The 20,864-nt window shown below is 47.2% G+C and overlaps 2 protein-coding genes across 6 annotated transcripts in view; both read left to right on the forward strand.

The window, feature by feature from the left end:
- Window positions 1-15,155, forward strand: part of RNF130 (ring finger protein 130) — a 144,243-nt gene extending 129,088 nt beyond the window's left edge. The window contains exon 8 of the mRNA XM_077911126.1: window positions 7,842-15,155. Within this exon, the coding sequence (XP_077767252.1) occupies window positions 7,842-7,951 (110 nt within the window). The 3' untranslated portion in view covers window positions 7,952-15,155. The remainder of the gene's footprint in view (window positions 1-7,841) is intronic.
- Window positions 15,156-18,361: 3,206 nt separating this feature from the next.
- Window positions 18,362-20,864, forward strand: part of TBC1D9B (TBC1 domain family member 9B) — a 41,974-nt gene continuing 39,471 nt past the window's right edge. For 3 of the 5 annotated variants that reach the window (XM_077911130.1, XM_077911133.1, XM_077911131.1), the window contains exon 1: window positions 18,362-18,555. In XM_077911130.1, the coding sequence (XP_077767256.1) occupies window positions 18,438-18,555 (118 nt within the window). In that variant the 5' untranslated portion in view covers window positions 18,362-18,437. The remainder of the gene's footprint in view (window positions 18,556-20,864) is intronic. The other 2 variants (XM_077911129.1, XM_077911132.1) reach the window with 1 other exon arrangement.

The following is a 20,864-nucleotide window of genomic DNA, read 5'->3' on the forward strand; positions in this document are numbered from 1 at the left end:
TGGCAGAAAACCTATTTAAAGAAATAATAGCTGGAAACCTTCTTAACTTAGGGAAGGAAACAGACATCCAGGTCCAGAAATCAGAGAACCCTCAATAAACTGAAGCAATGGAGGTCCATGCCAAGACATACAATAATTGAAATCTCAAAGATTAAGGATAGAGGATTTTTTATTTTTTTATAAATTTATTTTTTATTGGTGTTCAAATTGCCAACATATAGAATAACACCCAGTGCTCATCCCGTCAAGTGCCCCCCTCAATGCCCGTCACCCAGTCACCCCCACCCCCCACCCACCTCCCCTTCCACCACCCCTAGTTCGTTTCCCAGAGTTAGGAGTCTTTCATGTTCTGTCTGGATAGAGGATTTTTTTTAATTTTTTATTTATTTATTTATGATAGTCACACAGAGAGAGAAAGAGAGAGAGGCAGAGACATAGGCAGAGGGAGAAGCAGGCTTCATGCACCGGGAGCCCGACGTGGGATTCGATCCCGGGTCTCCAGGATCGCGCCCTGGGCCAAAGGCAGGCGCTAAACCGCTGCGCCACCCAGGGACCCCATGGATAGAGGATTTTTTAAATGGCAAGAGAAAAACAAAAGTTATGTACAAGGGAAACCCCATACAACTATCAGCTGATTTTTCAGCAGATAAATCTTTGCAGCCAGAAGGAATGGCATGATATATCCAAAGTTCTGAAAGAAAAAAACCTACAACTAAGAGTACTCTACTCGGCAAAGTTATCATTAAGACTTGGAGGAGATATGAAAAGTTTCCCAAAGAAACAAAAGTGAAAGGAGTTTATTACTACAATGCTGGCCTTACAAGAAATGTTACATGTAAAAAAATAAATAAATAAAAATAAAAAAAATAAAAAAATAAATGTTACATGTTAAAAATGTAAATGGACAGGGTACCTGCGTGGCTCAGTGGGTTAAACATCTGCCTTTGGCTCGGTTCATGATCCTGGGGTCCTGGGATCAAGCCCCATGTCAGGCTCCCTGCTTAGTGGGGAGTCTGCTTCTGCCTCTGCCCCTTACCTCCACTCATGCTGTCTTTCTCTGGTTCTCTCTCTCTCAAATAAATAAATACTTAAAACATAATAATGAATGCAAATGGACTAAATAACCCACTCAAAAGATGTAGGGTGACTAAATGGATAAAAAAACAAGACTCTCTATATGCTGCCTATAAGAGACTCACTTTAGATCTAAAAAGACGTATAATTATACCAATGGATAGATCATCCAAACAGAAAATCAATAAGGAAACAGTGGCTTTGAATGATACATTACAAGAAAAAACCACTGGAAGAAATACAAGCATGTGAAGCCTAAACATACTACGAAGCTATAGTAAGCAAAACAGTATGGTCTTGGCATTAAAATAGATACAGATCAATGGAACAGAATAGAGCCCAGAAGTAAGTCCATGTTTATATGATTAATTAGTCTATGACAAGGGAAGCAAGAATATACAATGGAGAAAATATAGTTCTTCAATAAATAGGGTTGGGAAAACTAGACAGCTCCCTGCAAGAGAATGAAACTGGGCCAATTTCTTAAACCACACACAAAAATAAACCCAAAATGGATTAAAGACCTAAATCTAAGACATGACACCATAAAACTAAGAGAAATCCTAGTAATCTCTTAGATCTTAGCCTTATTAGCAACATTTTTCTAGATATGTCTTCTCAGGCAAGGGAAACAAAAGCAAAAGTAAACAATTGGGACTTCATCAAACTGAAAAGCTTTTGCCCAGTGAAGGAAACCATCAACAAAACAAAAAGGCAACCTCTTGAATGGGAAAAGATAGTTGCAAATCATATATCTGATAAGAGGTTAACATTCAAAATATATAAACAGCTCATACAACTTAATATCAAGAAAATAATCCAATTGAAAATGAGCAGAGGAAGTGAATAAACATTTTCCCAAAGAAGACATACAGATGGCTAAAAGACATGAAAAAATGCTCAACATCACTCATCATCAGGGAAATACAAATCAAAACCACAATGAGATATCACCTCCTACTAGTCGGAATGGCTAAAATCAACAACACAAGAAATAACAGGTTTTGATGGGTGTGAAGAAAGGGGAAACTTTAAAAAAAAAAAGATTTTATTTATATATTTGAGAAAGAGAGAGACGAGTGGGGAGAGGGGCAGAGCGAGAGGGTGAAGCAGATTCTCCACTGAGCAGGGAGCCCAACATGGGGCTTAATCCCAGGATCCCAAGATCATGACCTGAGCTGAGGCAGATGCTTAATTGAGCCATCCAGGTTCCCCAAATGGGGAACCTTCTTATACTGTTGGTGGGATACAAGCTGGTACAGCCACCATGGAAAACAGTTTGGAATTTCCTCAAAAACTTAAAACTAGAGCTACCATAAGACCCAGCAATTCCATTCCTGGTTACTTATCTGAGAAAAACAAAACCCCTACCTCTAAAAGAACATGTACCCCTATGTTCATCACAGCATTATTTACAATAGCCAAGATATGGAAACAACCTAAGTGTCCACTGATGGATGAATGGATAAAGAAGATGTGGTGTGCATATGTGTGTGTGTGCTCACACGTGTGCCCGTGTGTTATTCAGACATAAACAAGGAAGGAAATCCTGCTGTTTGCAACAATGTGGGTGGATCTTGAGGGCATTATAGTAAGTGAAATAAGTCAGAAAAAGACAAATACCATATGATCTCACTTACATGTGGAATTTAAAAACAAAAACCAAAACCAAGTTCACAGATACAGAGAACAGATTGGTGATTGCCAGAGGTGGGGTGGTTAGGGGTGGGTGATATGAGTGGAAGGGGTCAAAACATACAAACTTCTTTTAAAGATTTTATTTATGTATTCATGAGAGACACACAGAGAGAGGCAGAGACATAAACAGAGGGAGAAGCAGGCTTCCTGCGGGGAACCCATGCGGGACTCAATCCCAGGCCCGAAGAATCACAACCTGAGCCGAAGCCAGACGCTCAACCACTGAGCCACCCAGGTGTCCCAAATAAATAAAATCTTGAAAGAAAAAGAAAGGAAAGAAGGAAGGAAGGAAGGAAGGAAGGAAGGAAGGAAGGAAGGAAGGAAGGAAGGAAAGAAAGAAAGAAAGAAAGAAAGAAAGAAAGAAAGAAAGAAAGAAAGAAAGAGAAAGAAAGAAAGAAAGAAAGAAAGAAAGAAAGAAAGAAAGAAAGAAAAGAAAGAAAGAAAGAAAGAAAGAAAGAAAGAGAAAGAAAGAAAGGAGTAAGTTGCTAAGAGAGTAGACACTAAAAGTTCTCATCACAAGAAAAAGAATTTTGGGGATAAAGCCTATAAGGCCTTTGGCCCAGGGCGTGATCCTGGAGACTCTAAGGATTGGAGGGACGCCTGGGTGGCTCAGTGGTTGGGTGTCTGCCCTTGGTTTAGGGCATGATCCCTCGGTCCCAGGATCGAGTCCCACATCGGGCTCCCTGCATGGAGACTGCTGCTTTCTCTGCCTCTCTCTCTCTCTCTCTCTCTTTCTCTCTCATGAATAAACAAATAAAATCATCTTAAAAAGAATTTTGTAACTACGTGTGGTGATGGATGTTAACTGGGCTTACTGTGATCATTTCATGATATACAAAAATATCGAACCATTATGTTGTACACCTAAAACTAATATAACATTATATGTCAGTTATACCACAACTTTTTTTCACAACTTTTAAATAAATAAATAAACAGACTTTTCAGGATGAACAGGGTGTACAAATAGCCTAAAAATATATGAAAAAAAACATATGAAAAAGTGCTCATTGTTTTTTGGCATCAGATGAATGAAAATTAAAACCACTATGAAATACCATTATATACCCACCAGAAGTGCTAAAATGAAAAATACAGAAAATATCAAGTATCAGCACAGATATAAGCAATTGGAATTCTCATCTACTGGTGGAGGTAAAAATTGGGCCATCCACTTTGAAAAACTGCCAGTATGAGCAGCAACTGGACATATACAGACCCCAAGATCCAACAAATCCAAGACAACTGCGTGTGCATGTGTACAAAAGATACACAAAAGACTGTTTCTTTTTTTTTTAAGATTTTTATTTATTTATTTATTCATGAGAGACACAGAGAGAGAGACGGAGATACAGGCAGAGAGAGAAGCAGGCTCCATGCAGGAAACCCGATGTGGGACTCAATCCCAGGACTCTAGGATCATGCCCTGGGCCGAAGGCAGATGCTCAACCGCTGAGCCACCTGGGCATCCCCACAAGACTGTTTCTAATAGCAATATTCATAGGAGCTCCAAAATGGAAACAATTCAAATGTGCATCAGGAGAAGATCAGATATATAAATGGTGAGATAGTCATACAATGGAATGGCATGGCACAGTGAAAACAAACCAATCCCTGATCTATTTCATGACATGGATAAATGTCACAACATAATATTGTCTGAAAGAATCAAGATACAAAAGAATAGTGTTTCCATTAAAGGGACACAACTGAATCATGATGTGGGAAGTCTGGACTGTGGTTTCCTTTGGGAGAGAAGAGAGGGTCTGGTGATTAGGATTGATAGAGGGACTTATAGGGTGCTAGGGGTTGTATTTCTTGATCCAATGATGATTTCAGGGGTAGGTCCTCTCTGTGAAGAGTCATTGACCTATATACTTAGGATTTATGCACATACCTGTTTACAGGTTATACCTCAATTAAGAGCTAATTATGTATTTCATTATGTGGCTAATAATGAAAACAATCATCATCATCATTTGATCAGTAAATAGGGTGTGTTTTCAGGTGTCAAAAAATATGCTCTGTTTCCTTGACAAAGCCGGCATCATGTCTTTCTCTGAAATTCAGCTGCTGTGGATTCTTCTTTTAATGCTATATTTTTTTTCAGGTACACTAGTTAACAGGTGGGTAGACTACTGATGACATTTCTGAGCCATGTTTTATTGGCAAGGGTTTGGTCTGAGCTGATCATTTCCTCTTTTGTTGGCTTCAGTTCTATCCACAGGGCAGAACACCTCATTTCTTCCTGTTTTGTTTGGTTTTTAAATCTTTAGCCCTTGAGCCCTGTTGGAGTATGCAGATTCCTGTGGTGGCTGAGACACAGCTGTCAGTTCAAACATCCCATGTTTCACCTGGCACCTCTCAGAGGGCTGCTTTGTACAGATAGCAAGCATCTTTGACTATGTCCTCTTTTTTTTTTGTCCTCTTTTTTAATGCAAAAGGTTTTTAATATAGGAAAGTCAAACAAGAAAATGGAAGTGGCCCTACCATGCATACCAGTGCATGAAATGTTTTCATTTAATACTTGTCTGTCCTCTTTGCAACAGCCTTTCTCTCCCCCCGCCCCATCATACCACTCAAAAAATAAGAACAAAGTTGCAGAATCCAATATACCTGACCGGGATCTGTAAAGCTGTGAGTAATCCAGAGAGTGTAGTATTAGTGTGAAGACAGATGGATTGCTGGAACAGAATCGTGCCCAGAAAAAGACCAGGTATGCACAATTAACAGATTTTCAACCAAGTTGCCACAGCAGTGCAGTGAGAAAGGTAATCTATTAAACTATGCTGAGAAAATCAGATATCCATACGAAAAAAAAAAAAAAAGAGCTTTAACCTTTATTTCCCACCATATGCAAAAATTTACTTGAAGTCATCATCTAAATGTAAGCACTAACTATAAAGCTTCTGGCTAAATACATAGGAAAAAACCTTAATGACCTTGGGTTTGGCAAAGATTTCTTTATTCTGACACAAAAAGCACAAAACTATATAAAGGAAAATCAATAAATTGGATTCTATCAAAAAATTTTTAAGACTTTTGCTCTTCAAAGGACCTTGTTCTGAAAATAAAAAGGCAAGTCATCGGGATCCCTGGGTGGCACAGCGGTTTGGTGCCTGCCTTTGGCCCAGGGTGCGATCCTGGAGACCTGGGATCGAGTCCCACGTCGGGCTCCCGGTGCATGGAGCCTGCTTCTCCCTCTGCCTGTGTCTCTGCCTCTCTGTGTGTGTGTGTGTGTGTGTGTGTGACTATCATAAATAAATAAAAAAGGCAAGTCATCTGGGTGAAAATATTTGCAGACCATGTCTGACAGAGGAGTTGTTTCTAGAATATATATTAAATATATATATGTATACATATATATATATATTTAAATTCTTACAGCTCAATGATATGAAGACAACCCAATTTTTTAAATGAGCAAGAGATTTTACCAAAACACTTCATAAAAGAAGATAGACAGTTGGCTAATAGGTACTTGAGAGGATGCCCAAGTTCAGGGAAATATATATTTGAAGTACAATGAGATATTCCTGTGCTGGTACTTGAACATCCAAAGTGTCAAAGATTGGCCATCTAAGTACTGGTGAGGATGTGGAGGAACCAGGTCTCCCATACGCTGATTGGGAAACATTTGATGGGTCAAGTATTCTAGAAAAGTAAACATATTCACACAGGCACTCAGGTCCTAGGTATCTACCAAAAAAAAAGGAAGCACATGTCCTCACTCAGATTTGTACGCAGATTTTCATAGCAGTTCTATTTACAAGAGCAATAGATAATGATTTGAGTCTACTTATATAAAATTCTAGAAAGATGCAGCCTCACCTGTGTTTACCTGAGGGTAGAGGTAGTGCAAGAAAAAGAAAAGAACTCCCAGAGAAACCAGGAAACTTTTTGAGGGGCAATGGAGATGTTCACCATCTTGAATCTGGTCATGGTTTGAAATACATACATCTTGAAATACATGTGTTTTGTTGTATGTCAGTTATATGTCAGGAAATCTGTGCAAACAAAGCAGTTGTTCAGAAAAGGAAATGTAAGCACGGCTTTGCTTAGGAGAGCAGAAATAGTCAAATAATGTCAATGCTGAAATTTTTATCAAAATATAATTAGAGTGGGGAATGGAAAGTAGGGGTAGATGTGGCACAGAAGAAGAGTAGGGGAAAGTCTTCATCTTCCATAGTATTAACTCAGCAGATAAAGTCTAACACTCAAAAAAAAACAAAAAATTAGGAAGGACCAGCTCAGGCATATTGTTTAGAGGTATGGAGGCAGGTACCACAAGAATCAGGTTAAAGTGGCTGTCTTGGGGGGAGGGCCACTGGAGGTTACTGGTCTCAGTTACACGTGTGGAATTAACTATCTAAACCATGTGAGGGGCACCTGGATATCTCAGTCTGTTAAATAACTGACTCTTGGTTTTGGCTCAGGTTATGATCTCGAGGTCCTGGGATCGAGCCCCACGTCAGGCTCCTTGATCAGTACAGAGTCTGCAGGAGATTATCTCCATCTCTCTCTACCCCTGCTTGCATGTACTTTCTATCTTTCTCTCAAATAAAGAGATAAAATATTTTTTAAAATTTTTTTTAAAAACCATGTGAAGGTATAACTCTAATATAAGTAAAAACATTTTAATGCATTATCAGAGCCTCAAAGCCACAACCCCCAATCTGCCCAACGTGCGTGCACACGGTCCGCCCACAGCAGGTATTCAGGAGGGAGGTGGGCAAGGAGGCTCCACAGATTGTGCAGCCCTTAGCAAAAACCTTCACATTTGTAAGTGCAGTCTTTTCAAGGGCACCAGGCAGCTTTTCCTTTGAAAAGCTCCAGTGGTTAGTCTCTTGGGAACACAAACATTGAGATTTACAAGCTTATACTATGCTTAAATTGAGGGATGCCTCCATTCTTTCCATTTGTCTCGTGATAAGAGCCTAAAATGGAGATATTTGAGAAAATGTGATGCCTTGAAGATAACCCGTGTTCTTTCCTCCAAGCTGTGTGGGAAGTGGAGGCATGAGGACTTATTAATTCTGTTTTTTTTTTTTTCCTTTCCCCTTTTCCAGGTGGTCACTTCTTTCATCGAAACTCCTTGTCTCCTCGGAGCCTGGTGTATGAAAGTGAATTCTCCACAATCGAACCTTCTTTGGACATGTATGATGAGAACAAAACCTGATTTTTTTCTAAATGGGCTCTGGGGGGTCACCTCTTTTGTGATTTGATTTACAATCACCTTTCTTATTTTGTATTCTTCTGTCAGCGTCCATTTTGGAAGAATGGCAGGGTTTTCCAAGCGCGAGTTGGGGCTCAGGGTTAAATTGCAGGGTTCCCCCAAGGTGAGGCTCTGAGGACAGTGTTATTGCCCAGGCAGCCTCGTAGTACTGCAAACCCTCCCAACACTGACACAAGAACGTGGGGCCCCAATGAGCCTGGCTGTTCCCAGAGCCGAGCAGGGGCCCCAGGGGTTAATGTTGTGTTGCAAACGTGTCTCTGAATATTTACATGCTATTCTGTATCAGGGTGATGTTGGGGTTTTTAAAATACCTTTATGCTTCCCACTCACAATGCATACTAAAGCTTACAGGTGCCGCTTCTTACTAATGTGAGGCACAAGCTGCTGCAACATGGCCAGCTCTGTGTTTTTCTGTCTCTTATTCTACTTTCTGTTAAAGAGGATCTTTCTAAAGGTCCCAGAGAGAAAAGTTTGCCTTTTGTCCCTCCTCTGAGACTGACCACCCAGAGCACCGCAGTAGGGCCACAGGCTACACAGAATGGGTGGTCCTTCCCATTGCCACTTCCAGCCTCCCTCCTAGAGCATGATACAGGGGGTGCCGAGTGCTCATGTGACCACAGAAACACTGAAGGCCCCAATCCTGAGGCCTGTAGACTCGTCTGCATGGCATCTGCTGAGGGGTGTGGAGAAGCCGTCCCCGGGAGGCCAGCCTCCTGGTCTTCTCTGGGTCCAGCAATCTCGGGATGATGGCCAGTGGGTGTCAAAATCAGAATGATTCTGAGTACTTTCTTGAGAAGATCAAACCACAGTGTGACTGTTAGAGACCAGATGAGCACCCCTCTGCAGGCTTCCTGATCCAACCCAGTCCCCTCCTACCAGCCTCAGCATTGGCACAAGGAAGGCATGGGAGCTTCCAGAAAAACACATGGTAGCCTGCATGGTGGGCATCAGGGACACACACACTCTTCCCACACACCTGGGATGACATCACGTTAATATCACGAGAAAACATGTACCTGAAGAGTGTAATCCCGACACAGAACCACGATGCGCAAATTCATAAAACAAATGGGCTCACCCTTCTTGCTCAAGGACACACCATAGTTCAGCCTGTTCCTCCTGGCCATAGAAGCTATGAAGAAATGTAGATGCATTCAGGTCCTCAGATCCTTGTTATGAGGATGGAAATGCCGGCCTCCATATTCTAGAGTCAGACCTGGCAGCAAACATGCGGACCTGTGGCCCCCGCCCCCCACCCTGTGGTTTTTATTGACTGTAAAACAGAAGTTGGAGGCTAACACTTACCATATTCCCGTGTGGCTGGCTTCTTGTCTTTAAGTGTCCATTCTCCTTATGTGTTGCTAAGATGCCTCAAACACACTTGTGCCCCTGAGCAAAACTTCTCAAAGAACCGTGGTGGTGACAGCCACAGAATGTCGCCTCAGAGTGACCAGCAGCGTTGAATCTATGATCACAGAGGCTGGAGCAGTGCAGAACTTGTAAAGTCTTAGCAGCTTTTTCTCTTTACCTTTAACCAAGGGCTTCTGTTTGGTCCCCCCCTCCCTTTTATTGTCTTTATACTATAAAAATATTTTTGATAAATAGTTTCAAGAGAACAGTGTCCAGAAAGACAGATTTGCCCTGCTGGCTTTGTGATGAGGGGAAAGCATCTCAAGGAGATGAGAACTCCGTGTGCCAGATGTTCCAGACACACACCCAAGCTTTGTTTGGTTTGGCTCATCCAACAGGGAAGACGGCTCAGCTCTGACCACGTTGTCCGTACCACGAGCTTGTTTTCCCACACCAGGGCTGAGATCTCACTTAGAACATTTTCTCCTGGTTTGTACACTTTTGGAAGAGCATATGCATTACATTTCATTCAAGGCAGTCCTTTACTGAAGAGAAATGAAATTGCATGAGAAGAAATTATAGATTCAGACCCTTAAAAATCCACCTATTAAATAAGATCTGGATTTCTGGGTAATCTAGGGCACACCTTCACTGTCAAATAACCAAGGAGGCATTTCGTATAAGGGAATTCACTCAGAATTAACGCCCCAGGTCCCAAACTCAACACCTTTTTCCCTAAAAATTGAGGCCACTTTCCTGCTCAGCTGCTTTGTCAGAAGGGACAGTAACTTCTGTGTGGAGGTCATATTCTCCATGAGTAGCAATATTTGCCCCAAATAACCACCTCTTTGCTGGCAGTGGTGCTGGAAACTGCTCTGGGGAGCTTCACCAAGGGCCCTGGATAGTGGGGAAGCTGAGTGAGATCAAAGTTCTCATTCAGTACCCCTGCCTCTGAGAGAAGTTCAGGATTTGGGAGCAGTTCATTGGTCTGGTTGGGATTATGGAGAGACACTTCTTCTCCACCATATGAGCATCTCAGTTGTTGCAAGTCTTAACAGCCAGGAAGTATAGATAAGTTCTGATATGGGAGGGGGGGTTGGGGGTCAGGTTACTATCTGAAGGACAGAAGGGGCAGAGAAACAAGCTGCTTATACCATAAACCCTCTATCCCTCTTGTGGACTGCCCGAGCTGGGCCTGGCTCTAGCCTCTTCCTCCTGCCATGGCCTCCACCCTGTTCTCAGCCAAGCTGGGTGCAGATCTCTCAGCATGCACCACAGAATACCTGTGGATGAGGTCTGGAGCCAAAATAACCATCACCCAATCCACTAGAAAGTGGGTTAAATTGGGTTAAAATGCCAACACTTAAAGTTTGGTTATTTTTAACTTCCTACATGAAGAACTGCCCATCACCCTCCTTTGCTGATCTGTCAGGAAGAGGGAAGAAGCTCCTGGCCAGTAAAACAATAGGAAGGCCAGGCACAGAGTAACCCGGTGGTGGTGGTGGTGGTAGTGGTGGTGGTGGTAGGTGCACTAGGCAGCGTGTCTGTTTAGGGCTGCCTGCCCCTGCCCCCCACCACAGGACAAGACAAGCTCTAGACACCTCAGCAAGTCTCATGAGCTGAGCCTTGCTTTTGAAGGAAGGCTCCATCTTCCTGGCCCCTCCTGAGGCCTGGATCAGAGGAACTTCCAAGAGGCACTGCCCTGAGCACCCATTTGTACCCACAGCTGAGCCTGCACTGCCGGCCACCCTGATGCACCCAGCAACCCAGCTTCTAAAACCTGAGGCTGCAGAGGGTTTAAACAAAATAAGATTACTGATTTTGACTGGCCTAATTTTTCCTATGGGCCTTAGGAACTCTTCTTGTATTTTTGTGACCCCTCACACCCAGAGCTTTCCATAAGCGAAATGGGCTTTCATTGAGGGAAAACCAAAATGCTGTCTCACTGTTAACCTTTATTACTTAGGCTCTGGTTTGGCTACAGGAAAACAAGGTGGTGTTACTGTCAGGTCACCTTGTCAAGCTGTGGCTATTCATAAATGCCATGCCACAAAAAACACCGATTTCCAGGAAGTTGAATTTAGAAGGAAAAAGGTAGGATTGTGAGGCTAAAGAACCTTCATTAAGTTCTTGCTATGTGCTAGACACATTTGCTCCAGGTTAAGGAGACCCCCACAATCTTAAAACTTGGGCTGTGATAGAAAGCTGGCACATTAACAGCCAACTGCATTGGAAGACCTGCAGCCATAAGGGTGAGTGATGAAGGGGGAGCCTTGGGGGGCAGGGTGTGGAAGGAGGGGCACAGTGCAGCCTGGAGAGCGACCCTCCCTCAGAAAGGAAAGGCAGTGAGGGGAGCATGAGACTGGCAAGGGCATGGGTCTCACTGCCCAGGGTTTAGGGGAAGAGTAGGAGCAAGAACGAGCAGGGGCAGGGGTGGCTGTGGACCAGAGAGGCTGCCCAGGGCAGAGGGAGGACTTCAGTTAAGCCTAACCCTGACACGGGGGTCCCACTGGAAGCAGAAAAGGAGGGTGCCACGAGATGAAGCGAAGCCCAGGCTGGCGGTCTTAGTGACCCAGGGTGGGGGCGGTGTTGGTGGAACCCAGAGACAGCCCCTGTGGGGAGGCAGAGAGAGGCCTGGAAGTCAGCTCTGGGTCTCAGGCAGAGGTTTGGTGGGGACAGGGTGGTCAGCGGAGGGGCCCTCCCTCTGCATGAACATCCCTGGGAAGCTGTGTTTTAAATGAGCTTGTCACCCAGACCTACCAAAGTAGGCCCCATGTAATCAAAGTCCCTCCAATGCCCCAAACCTTCTGTCTCCCCCTGCCTCCCTCCCTACACCCCTACACACACCTACACACACACACACACACACACACAGGTGTGTACACAAGGCACATGCACTCTTATGGGCACACACGCTCACAGGAGCTAGAATCCCCAAGAGTGGGTATCCACCTGGGCCTGGTATTCCCTTAACTTCAGATGATGGTAGAAGCCAGAATGGGGCCCAGATTGCCCGGTGCCAGGAGAACCAGGCTTAGGGAAAAGCCCTGGGGGCACCAACACTTAGGGTCTGAGCAGAGGGAGCTCCTAACAGCAACCGTTTAGAAAAACCACTGAATGTCACTTCCCTCTTGAAGAAAAAGACATTGGCCTGGCTGAGGTGCTAGAGGCACAGGGGCCAGCCCTCACTTGCATGCAGACAGAGTTTGGGGTGATTCAACTGAGCATTCACTCCCAACCCTGCACCCAAGTCAGGGATCATCATCCCAGGAGACCCTTGTGACACCCGCAGCTTAAAAGAAGTGTCTTCCCTGCTAAGGGCAATTGTGCCTTTTCTGTGGTCACATCAGTAAATCATTCCAGAGCCCACTGAGAAAAGGTCAAAACGAGTCCATATGTTCACATAACATCCAAGGAGATTTCAGCAGGACTGGGAAACATACGAAGGAAGGATAAGGAGGGGAGTCGCCAGCGTTGGCTGCGTGGGTTTGCTTTCCTTACTGTCAGGAAAACAGCAGGAAGCGCCAGACGTGGCAAAGGGGGAAAGGTTTCTCCCCCGGGGGGGTTCCTCTGGGGTGCAGGTCAAGTCAGGAGGTTTGCCATCTTTCTTAGGGGTGCCCTGCAAGAGCCCAACAAACTGAGCCTTAAAGAAGAGAGGCTGGCGAGTCCCTTGCAGGAAAGAAATGACAGTAGCCACCTGTGTTCCCCACTGGCCCCCAGTGACTGTGGGAGGTCGGAGCTCCAGGGGCCACATGCCTATCCCCAGGACTTGGCTCCTAAGCTCTAACAAGGCTCTGTGGGGGCCCCAAGTCCAAGGCCGAGGACTTGTCTGGGCTTTTACCTCTTGCAGGTCACTCTAGTTGAAGCCATTTGTTGTTTTCTTCACTCTGACGTGAGACTTTAAGATAAAAAAGAAAACAAAACTTTTTTAACTTTGGACTATATGCAAACTTGAGTATTAAACTTTCAGAAGGATTCAGTGCTGCTGGAATCACCCAGACCTCCATACTGGGCCTTCCTACTTCCTCCCTTTGAATCTTCTACATGGATGTACCACAAAAGACAGAGGTTCCAGGGCGGCATGGACCTGGCTTGGCATCACAAAATAAATGACTTTCTCTGGAACAGCAGGCCTAGGGAGTGTGGCTGGGGGCCCAGACACAGCTGCCAGAGCTCTAGTGCACCAGCCCAGGGTGGTAGTCAAGATCAGGGTAAGCACCATTTACAAACCACACACATCCTCCTTAGGTGGAAAAGCTGAGCACTGGAGGATGTCATTAGCACCCTTTCCTCTGCTGCAGTGGATCTTTAATCCTCTGGGACACAGCCTCAGGGGTTCCTTCCCAGCGGAATGCTGGCCTGAAATGGTTCATCTCCCACCAGTATGCTGTTATCTACTTGGGTGGGCATGGGTGCTGGGAAGATCCCCGTAGGTTGCTCATCTGCAAGCCCGGCTGGCCTTCAGCAGCAGCCTACCCCTCCTCGGATGATCGCCTTCTCTGTCCAGCTCTCTGTAGAGCCACTGGCAACTGTCAAAAGCTACAGATGATGGTTCTGAGCTATATTTTCACAAATGTAACTCAACACTAAGTGAATCCTAATTTGTTTTCAGAATTATCATTCATCCACAACTAAGCCCCAGTGTATTTACACTGTGTGCTATTAAAGGACTATTATAGTGATGGGTAGATATTGAGCAGAGATGTCTGTAAAAACAAAAGGTGGGGTTGGGGTAGGTAGACTCTAATACCGAGGCCATTTCTTTCCCTTCACTCAAGTAAGCTGTTCCTAAGCAGGTTAACTGCCTACGGACTGCCAGCATGCTGTGTGGACTAAGTCACCAGCTGTGGCCAGTGCCAGCATCCCAGCACCTATAATGGGTGCCCCACCTGAAATGACACATGCCATCCTGTGTCCTTCATCCCCCTGGCTTGCTGGCCTAGGTGGAAGAGGGGTCTCCTTGGCAGGTGCTTGGGGCCAGAATCGAAAGCTGAGTCTCAAAGTGAGAATAAGAAGCAAGGTTGCCTCCCAAGTGGCCATGGCTCTGTCTAAGAAACTTGACCAGTTTGATCACAGAAACAGGAAAAGACTCCAACCTAGGAAATGCTATTTGGGGTACAGGGAATGGCCTCACCTGCTAGAACAGTCCTGTTACTGCACAAGAAAAGGAGTTGGTCCAGACTGTAGGCTACATATGTCACAGTTGCTTTTTACCCTCAGTAGCTTTTATACTCATAGAAAATATTAAAGTTACCCCTTTCATATTTGGATCATTCACAGAGCTCCTCTTATCCTGAGTTCCTGATAACTATGCACAACATCTCAGAGGATGGCATACAAAACTATTTTTCTAACTAGCACAGGTAATCTGGGGTGGGGGAGGCTTGGGATATACTTAAATGTGGCAAATGACTTCCCTTCCACCTCGAGGAATGAAAGGGAGACTATGCACTTGAATTTTAATTCACCAATGGATAGCTTCTGCCAGAAAGAACACACATCAAATAGCCAAAAAGTAAAATCAATCATTTGCTTAATTTGGGGGCTCACAGTAGGGGGATTTACCTTGTCTAGAACATAGATACCTGCAAGTAGAATGTGAGCTGATTTCTTGGCAATCAGATCTTATAAGCCCTTTGAAATCTCCTGGGCAGCACAGTGCCTAGGTCTGTATGGTTAATGTAAGTATAAATAAGTAGTGAAATGGTATGGTATATACCTACATGCCGATAGTGTATACCTGTATGTGTGGGATTTGCTAATATAACCATTTCAATAAAAACCTATTTAAAAAGCTGCTTTGGCCACATGGTAATCTGTATCAGTGAGGACTCTCTTGGTTGCAAGTGACAGACACCGCCACCAAAACTGGCTTGAGCAAAAGGCTCATGGTGGCTCACAAAAGCTAAAATGCCAGGGGTTATGCTCATGTCCCTTGTGGCATGGTTTGGCCCTCAAACACTGACACCAGTTCACATTTGCTAGCTGTGCTTCCTCTGGGGAAATGCCAGGCTTGGGCTCAGAGTGGTGGTAGCAGCCCCATCCGCATGAGAGCTGGTCTACTTCCCGAGAAGGTAGCACAGACCAGAATGGCATCTCTTTGAGCCTGACTAGCTTGGTTGGAGATCCATGGCCACCACTGAAACAGCCACTGTGGCCTCAAGGATGGCATGTGCCAATGGCCAAGGCCAGCGTGGGTTGCTCTTCTGCAGCCACAGAGTGCATATGGCTTCACCAGAAAGGCGGGAGTTGAGAGTTCTAAGATGTGATTCTCCTCAACAAAGTCATGATGCTGCACAAAAAGAAGCAGATGTTAGGACAAAGGCACCAAATGTCCAACATGTGTAGAAAAGAGTTGGTACCCAAAAAGGTATGGACATCAGTACCACCTCTGCCACTTACTAGTACGAATTCGGTAAGGAATTTCTTCTGTCTGGATTTCAGTTTTATTGTCTCCATCACAGGGGTCATAAAATACCTCATAGGGTTAACATGGGGAAACTATATTTTAAATAATGTAAGAATTAGGCTTGATATCATTTAGCCAATAACAGTCTAATATTTAGAATATACAAATAATCTTACAATTCAAAAATAAAAAGACAACCCAGTTTTTAAAAGGGCAAAGGATATGAATAGGCATTTCTTCAATAAAGATACTCAAATGACCATCAAGTATAAATCATTAGGGAAATGCAGATCCAAACTACATGAGATACTACTTCATACCCACTAAGGTGGCTACAATAAAAAAGACAGACAATAACAAATGTTGAGGAGATATGGAGAAACTCTAACCCTCACACATCACTATGGGAATGTGAAATGGTGCAGCGGTTTTTAAGAACAGTTTGGTAGTTCCTCAAGAAGTTAAACATGGGGGCACCTGGGTGGCTCAGTTAAGCATCTGACTCTTGATCTCAGCTCATGTCTTGATCTCAGGGTTGTGAGTTCAAGCCCCACACTGGGCTAGGCATGAAGCTTACTTAAAAAAAAAAAAAAAAGGGCAGCTCCAGTGGCCCAGCGGTTTAGCCCCACCTTCAGCAAAGGGTGTGATCCTGGAGACCCTGGGGTCGAGTCCCACGCCGGTCTCCCTGCATGGAGCCTGCTTCTCCTTCTGCCTGTGTCTCTCTCTCTCTATGTCTGTCATGAATAAATAAATAAATAAATAAAATCTTTTTAAAAATCAAAAATAAATAAATAAAAAGTTCTAGGACGCCTGGGTGCCTCAGTGGTTGAGCATCTGCCTTTTGCTCAGGGCATGATCCCAGAGCCCTGGGATTGTGTCCCGCATTGGGCTCCCCACAGAGAGCCTACTTCTCCCTCTGCCTGTGTCTCTGCCTCTCTCTGTGCCTCTCATGAGTAAATAAATAAAATATTTTTTAAAAATAAAGCATAGTTATCAAAAGGTGATCTCCACTTCAGCAGCATCAACATCACCTAGGAACCTGCTAGAGATGCAAACACTCTGAGGTGGAGCCCAGCAACCTGTGTTTTAACAAGCCTCACAGGTGATTCTTTTTTTTTTTTTTTTTAAGATTTTATTTATTCATGAGAGACACAAAGAGAGAGAAAGGCAGAGACACAGGCAGAGGGAGAAGCAGGCTCCATGCAGGTAGCCCGATGTGGGATTCAATCCCAGGTCTTCAGGATCACACCCCAGGCCAAAGGCAGTGCTAAACCGCCGAGCCACGCCCGCTGCCCCTTGCAGGTGATTCTGATGCATGCTCAAGCTTGAGAACCACTGGCAGGAGGAAACAAAATAACTCTTTGTGGCCTCTCAGGGTGTTAACAATTATTCCAAATTCCCGCGGTAGATTACTCCCCAGAGAGCACAGTATCAGTTTAAGCTTCCAAGGTCTTCAAGAATGATGGCCTCTGCATTTTGATTCAGTCTCAGCGACATTTTAGAAGACTTTTGATCACCCTGGCTGCCAACCACGGAAGTGCCTACTTGACCTACATCCATCATATTGGATTCTTGAATGCCAGTGACAGAAACCCAATTGGCAACCAGCTTAGGCCTCCCAGGATGATCCCATAGTTCCCCCTTCCCTTTGCCTTCCAGTAGGATCCTGCTGCTGGCCTGAGCCACCAGCAGGATCCTGCAACCCAAGTGACACTGGACATTCTGGATTGCCCGAGATGGAGTTCACAGCACTCCCTTTCACTCAAAAACAGTGCTTGAGCTGTAAGAGGTCGTCCCCTACAGGCCAGCACTGGGAGAGCAGGGATGCACATCCCCTGCCCATCGCGCTGCTGCCCACGGCTAGGAGGAAAACCTCAATGTCCCAGGCCCAGCCCTGTCCGTGAACCCTAGACCTCCAGCCTTGTCTGTGAATCCTAGACCTGCAGCCGTGTCCGTGTACCCTAGACCTGCAGCCCTGTCCCTGAACCCTACACCAGCAGCCCTGTCCCCATCTGTCAGGTGCGTAGACTGCACGGATTTCCGAGGATCCTGCCAGGGCTTTCTGACAACCTGTCCTCGGCTCCGGGCTCCCGGAGGTTCTCCTAGCCTCGGCCCGAGGGTCCGAATTCTGCGAATGACGACAGTCGTCTCTAACCCTTTCCAGCCGCCGTCCGCTCCGTCAACCCGCCCTGGGGCGCGCTGCACCCGCGGCCCAAAGTGTATTTGCCGGCGCTTTGTCTTCGCACCGATCCCTGCCAAAATCCTGTCCAGGTTTTCGCAAAACGCCAGGGGCCGACTCTCCGCACCACCGGTTCCTCCAGCCTGGGCACTCGGGCTTCCCGGCCGGAGGCTCGCGTCCCCGGGGCTGGCCCGCGGCCCCTACCGGAGTCCGCCGCGCCGGGCCCGAGCGGAAGGCGGAGACCCGAGGCCGAGGGCGGGGCGGGCGCCGCCCGGGAGCTGCGCGCGCCCGGCGCTCCCGGAGCCCGCGTGTGCTGGTCCGCGCGCCCGCCAGGGGGCGCCCGCCCGCCCGCCCCGGCCCGCCCCGCCCCGCCCCGCCCCGCCCGCTCCGCCCGCTCCGCCCCGCCCGCTCGCTCCGGCGCGGCGGCGGCGGTGGCGGCGACGGTGGCGCTTCCGCCTGGCGGGCCTCGGCCCGGTGCGAGCGGCCCCACGATGTGGCTGGGCCCCGAGGAGGTGCTGGTGGCCAACGCGCTGTGGGTGACGGAGCGGGCCAACCCCTTCTTCGTGCTGCAGCGGCGCCGCGGCCACGGCAAGGGCGGCGGCCTCACGGGTGAGGGCGAGCGGCGGCCGGGCCTGGGGACGCGGCGGCCTGCGCGGGGGCGGGGCGGGCGGGCGGGCGGCAGCTGCGGGCGCGGGGGCGGGGGCGGGCGCGGGGGCGGGGGCGGGGGCCGGGCGCGGGCCTCAGGAGGCTGGTCCGACGGGCCGGCCTGGGGCGGCCTCTGCCCCGACGCGCTGCCGGGAGCCCCGGGGGCTTCGCCGGGCGTGCGCAGCCTCCCAGCCTGGGAGTCAGAGCTGAAAGTCGGCGACACCGCCTGGCCCCTGGCCTCTGCCTCAGTTTCTCCAGGTGCCTCCGAGGAGCCAAACGACACACGTTTTCTTTTGCGTCTTCCCCCCCGCCCCGCCCCCGAACTACCCTTGTAGCCACTCCGACGCCCTGGCCTCGGCCCCCCCCCCCCCCCCCCGGTTCCTCCCCGCCCACCTTTCCTGCCTCCTGGCGCCCCGGAGCCGAGCCGCACACGGAGGCTGCACCTGATTACCTGTAAGGCTGTTCGGAGGAGCCCGGGCAGCACCTCCTGGAGTTGTGTGGCATGTGGCATCCCCGACGAGCCGGCTGGGCCTACCCCCTGCAGGCGTCTTCCGAGGTCCCTGGTGCTCTAAGCCCGCGTGGTCACTGCCCGCCCAGCTCGGGCAGGCTCGGGGCTGGACCAGTGTCTGTGCTTCTCACAAGTTATCAACAGAAATTTCCTTGAAACATCCTGATTGTAAACATGTGCGGCGAAAACGGCCCTGCCAGATGCAGGCAGAAGTTTCCTCCGCGGCCACCCTCTCCTGCGCCACACCTCCTAGTGTGGAAGACGCTGTGCCTTTCCTAAGAAAATTGTGTTCCCTTCAGTGCCTGGGGTGCCGCCCACAGCCTCAGGAATCACAGGAGCCGGTCCTGGACCCTTGTCCTGGGCTAGCGGTTCACTGGAGGTCAGATAACAGCCCCTCTGGGTATCCTGAGCCATGGTGAGCCTCCGAAACTAGCTGCAAGCGCATGTAGGAAGGCAAGGCACGGTGCCCAGTACCTTCTGTTGCGCCAGCATCCCGGTGTATCCAATTTGGCCGGTGCACTTCCACTCTTGTTCTGTGCTCTGTGCTTCTAAACATCAGCTCAGAGGGCGGGTGGGACCCTCTGTGCTCCACTCTGCCTTCCTTTGCACAGAAGGCCCTTTCCACCTCACCCATCTCCCTCCCTCCCAGAACCACTCCTTCAGCTGCCTGTTCCGTGGCCCCTGGCAGGGCCTTCCCTGTGCCATCGTAGACACCGTGGCCTCCTGAACCCTGCCTCCCCAAGGGAGGAACAGTTAGTGATGTGGTTTTGTTCAAGCTGGCTTTTAAAAACACCTGCCAGCCTGGATCCTTCATTGAAGAGTCTGAGTATGATGAGATGGTCTGCCCGTGAAAAAGCTTTCAGGTCTCGAAACATGGATATGCCAACAGAATAAGCATTAAAATAAGGTTTCCAAGACCAGAAGAGAAGCTTCATCAGGGACTATGAAAAAAAGTTTATTCCAAACACTGATAAAGCTTGAATATGCCACTTTTTTTTTTTAATATTCATGAGAGACACAGGAGAGAGAGAGAGAGAGAGAGAGAGAGAGAGAGAGACACAGGCAGAGGGAGAAGCAGGCTCCATGCAGGGAGCCCAACACGGGACTGGATCCCAGGTCTCCAGGATCATGCCCCGGGCTGTAGGTGGCGCTAAACTGTGGAGCCACCCAGGCTGCCCTTGAATATGCCACTTTAACTGCAATTTAGAGCGACATTTTAGAACATTTTAATAAAACAAGAGATCACAGACTCATAACTTGGATGTATGTGACGAGTACTTTCTTTTGTAATCAGTAATTTTATTTGTTAAAGGATTGAGGAGGAGAGATGCCTGGATGGCTCAGTGGTTGAGTATCTGCCTTCAGCTCAGGTCATGATCCCCTGGTCCTGGGATTGAGTCCTGCATCAGGCTCCTTGCAGGAAGCCTGCTTCTCCCTCTGCCTACATCTCTGCCACTCTGTGTGTGTCTCTCATGAATAAATAAAATCTTTTTTAAAAGATTGAGGAGGGAAAAAATGATTAAAAATGGAATATGAGGGGCAGCCCCGGTGGCGCAGCGGTTTGGCACTGCCTGCGGCCTTGGTGTGTGATCCTGGAGACCTGGGATCAAGTCCCGCATCGAGCTCCCTGCATGGAGCCTGCTTCTCCCTCTGCCTGTGTCTCTGCCTCTCTCTCTCTGTGTCTATGAATAAATAAATAAAATCTTTAAAAAAAATGGAATATGAGGACAGCCCCAGTGGCACAGCGGTTTAGCGCTGCCTGCAT

The sequence above is a fragment of the Canis aureus genome, chromosome 10 (assembly GCF_053574225.1).
Source record: "Canis aureus isolate CA01 chromosome 10, VMU_Caureus_v.1.0, whole genome shotgun sequence".
In the NCBI taxonomy this organism is placed as follows: Eukaryota; Metazoa; Chordata; class Mammalia; order Carnivora; family Canidae; genus Canis; species Canis aureus.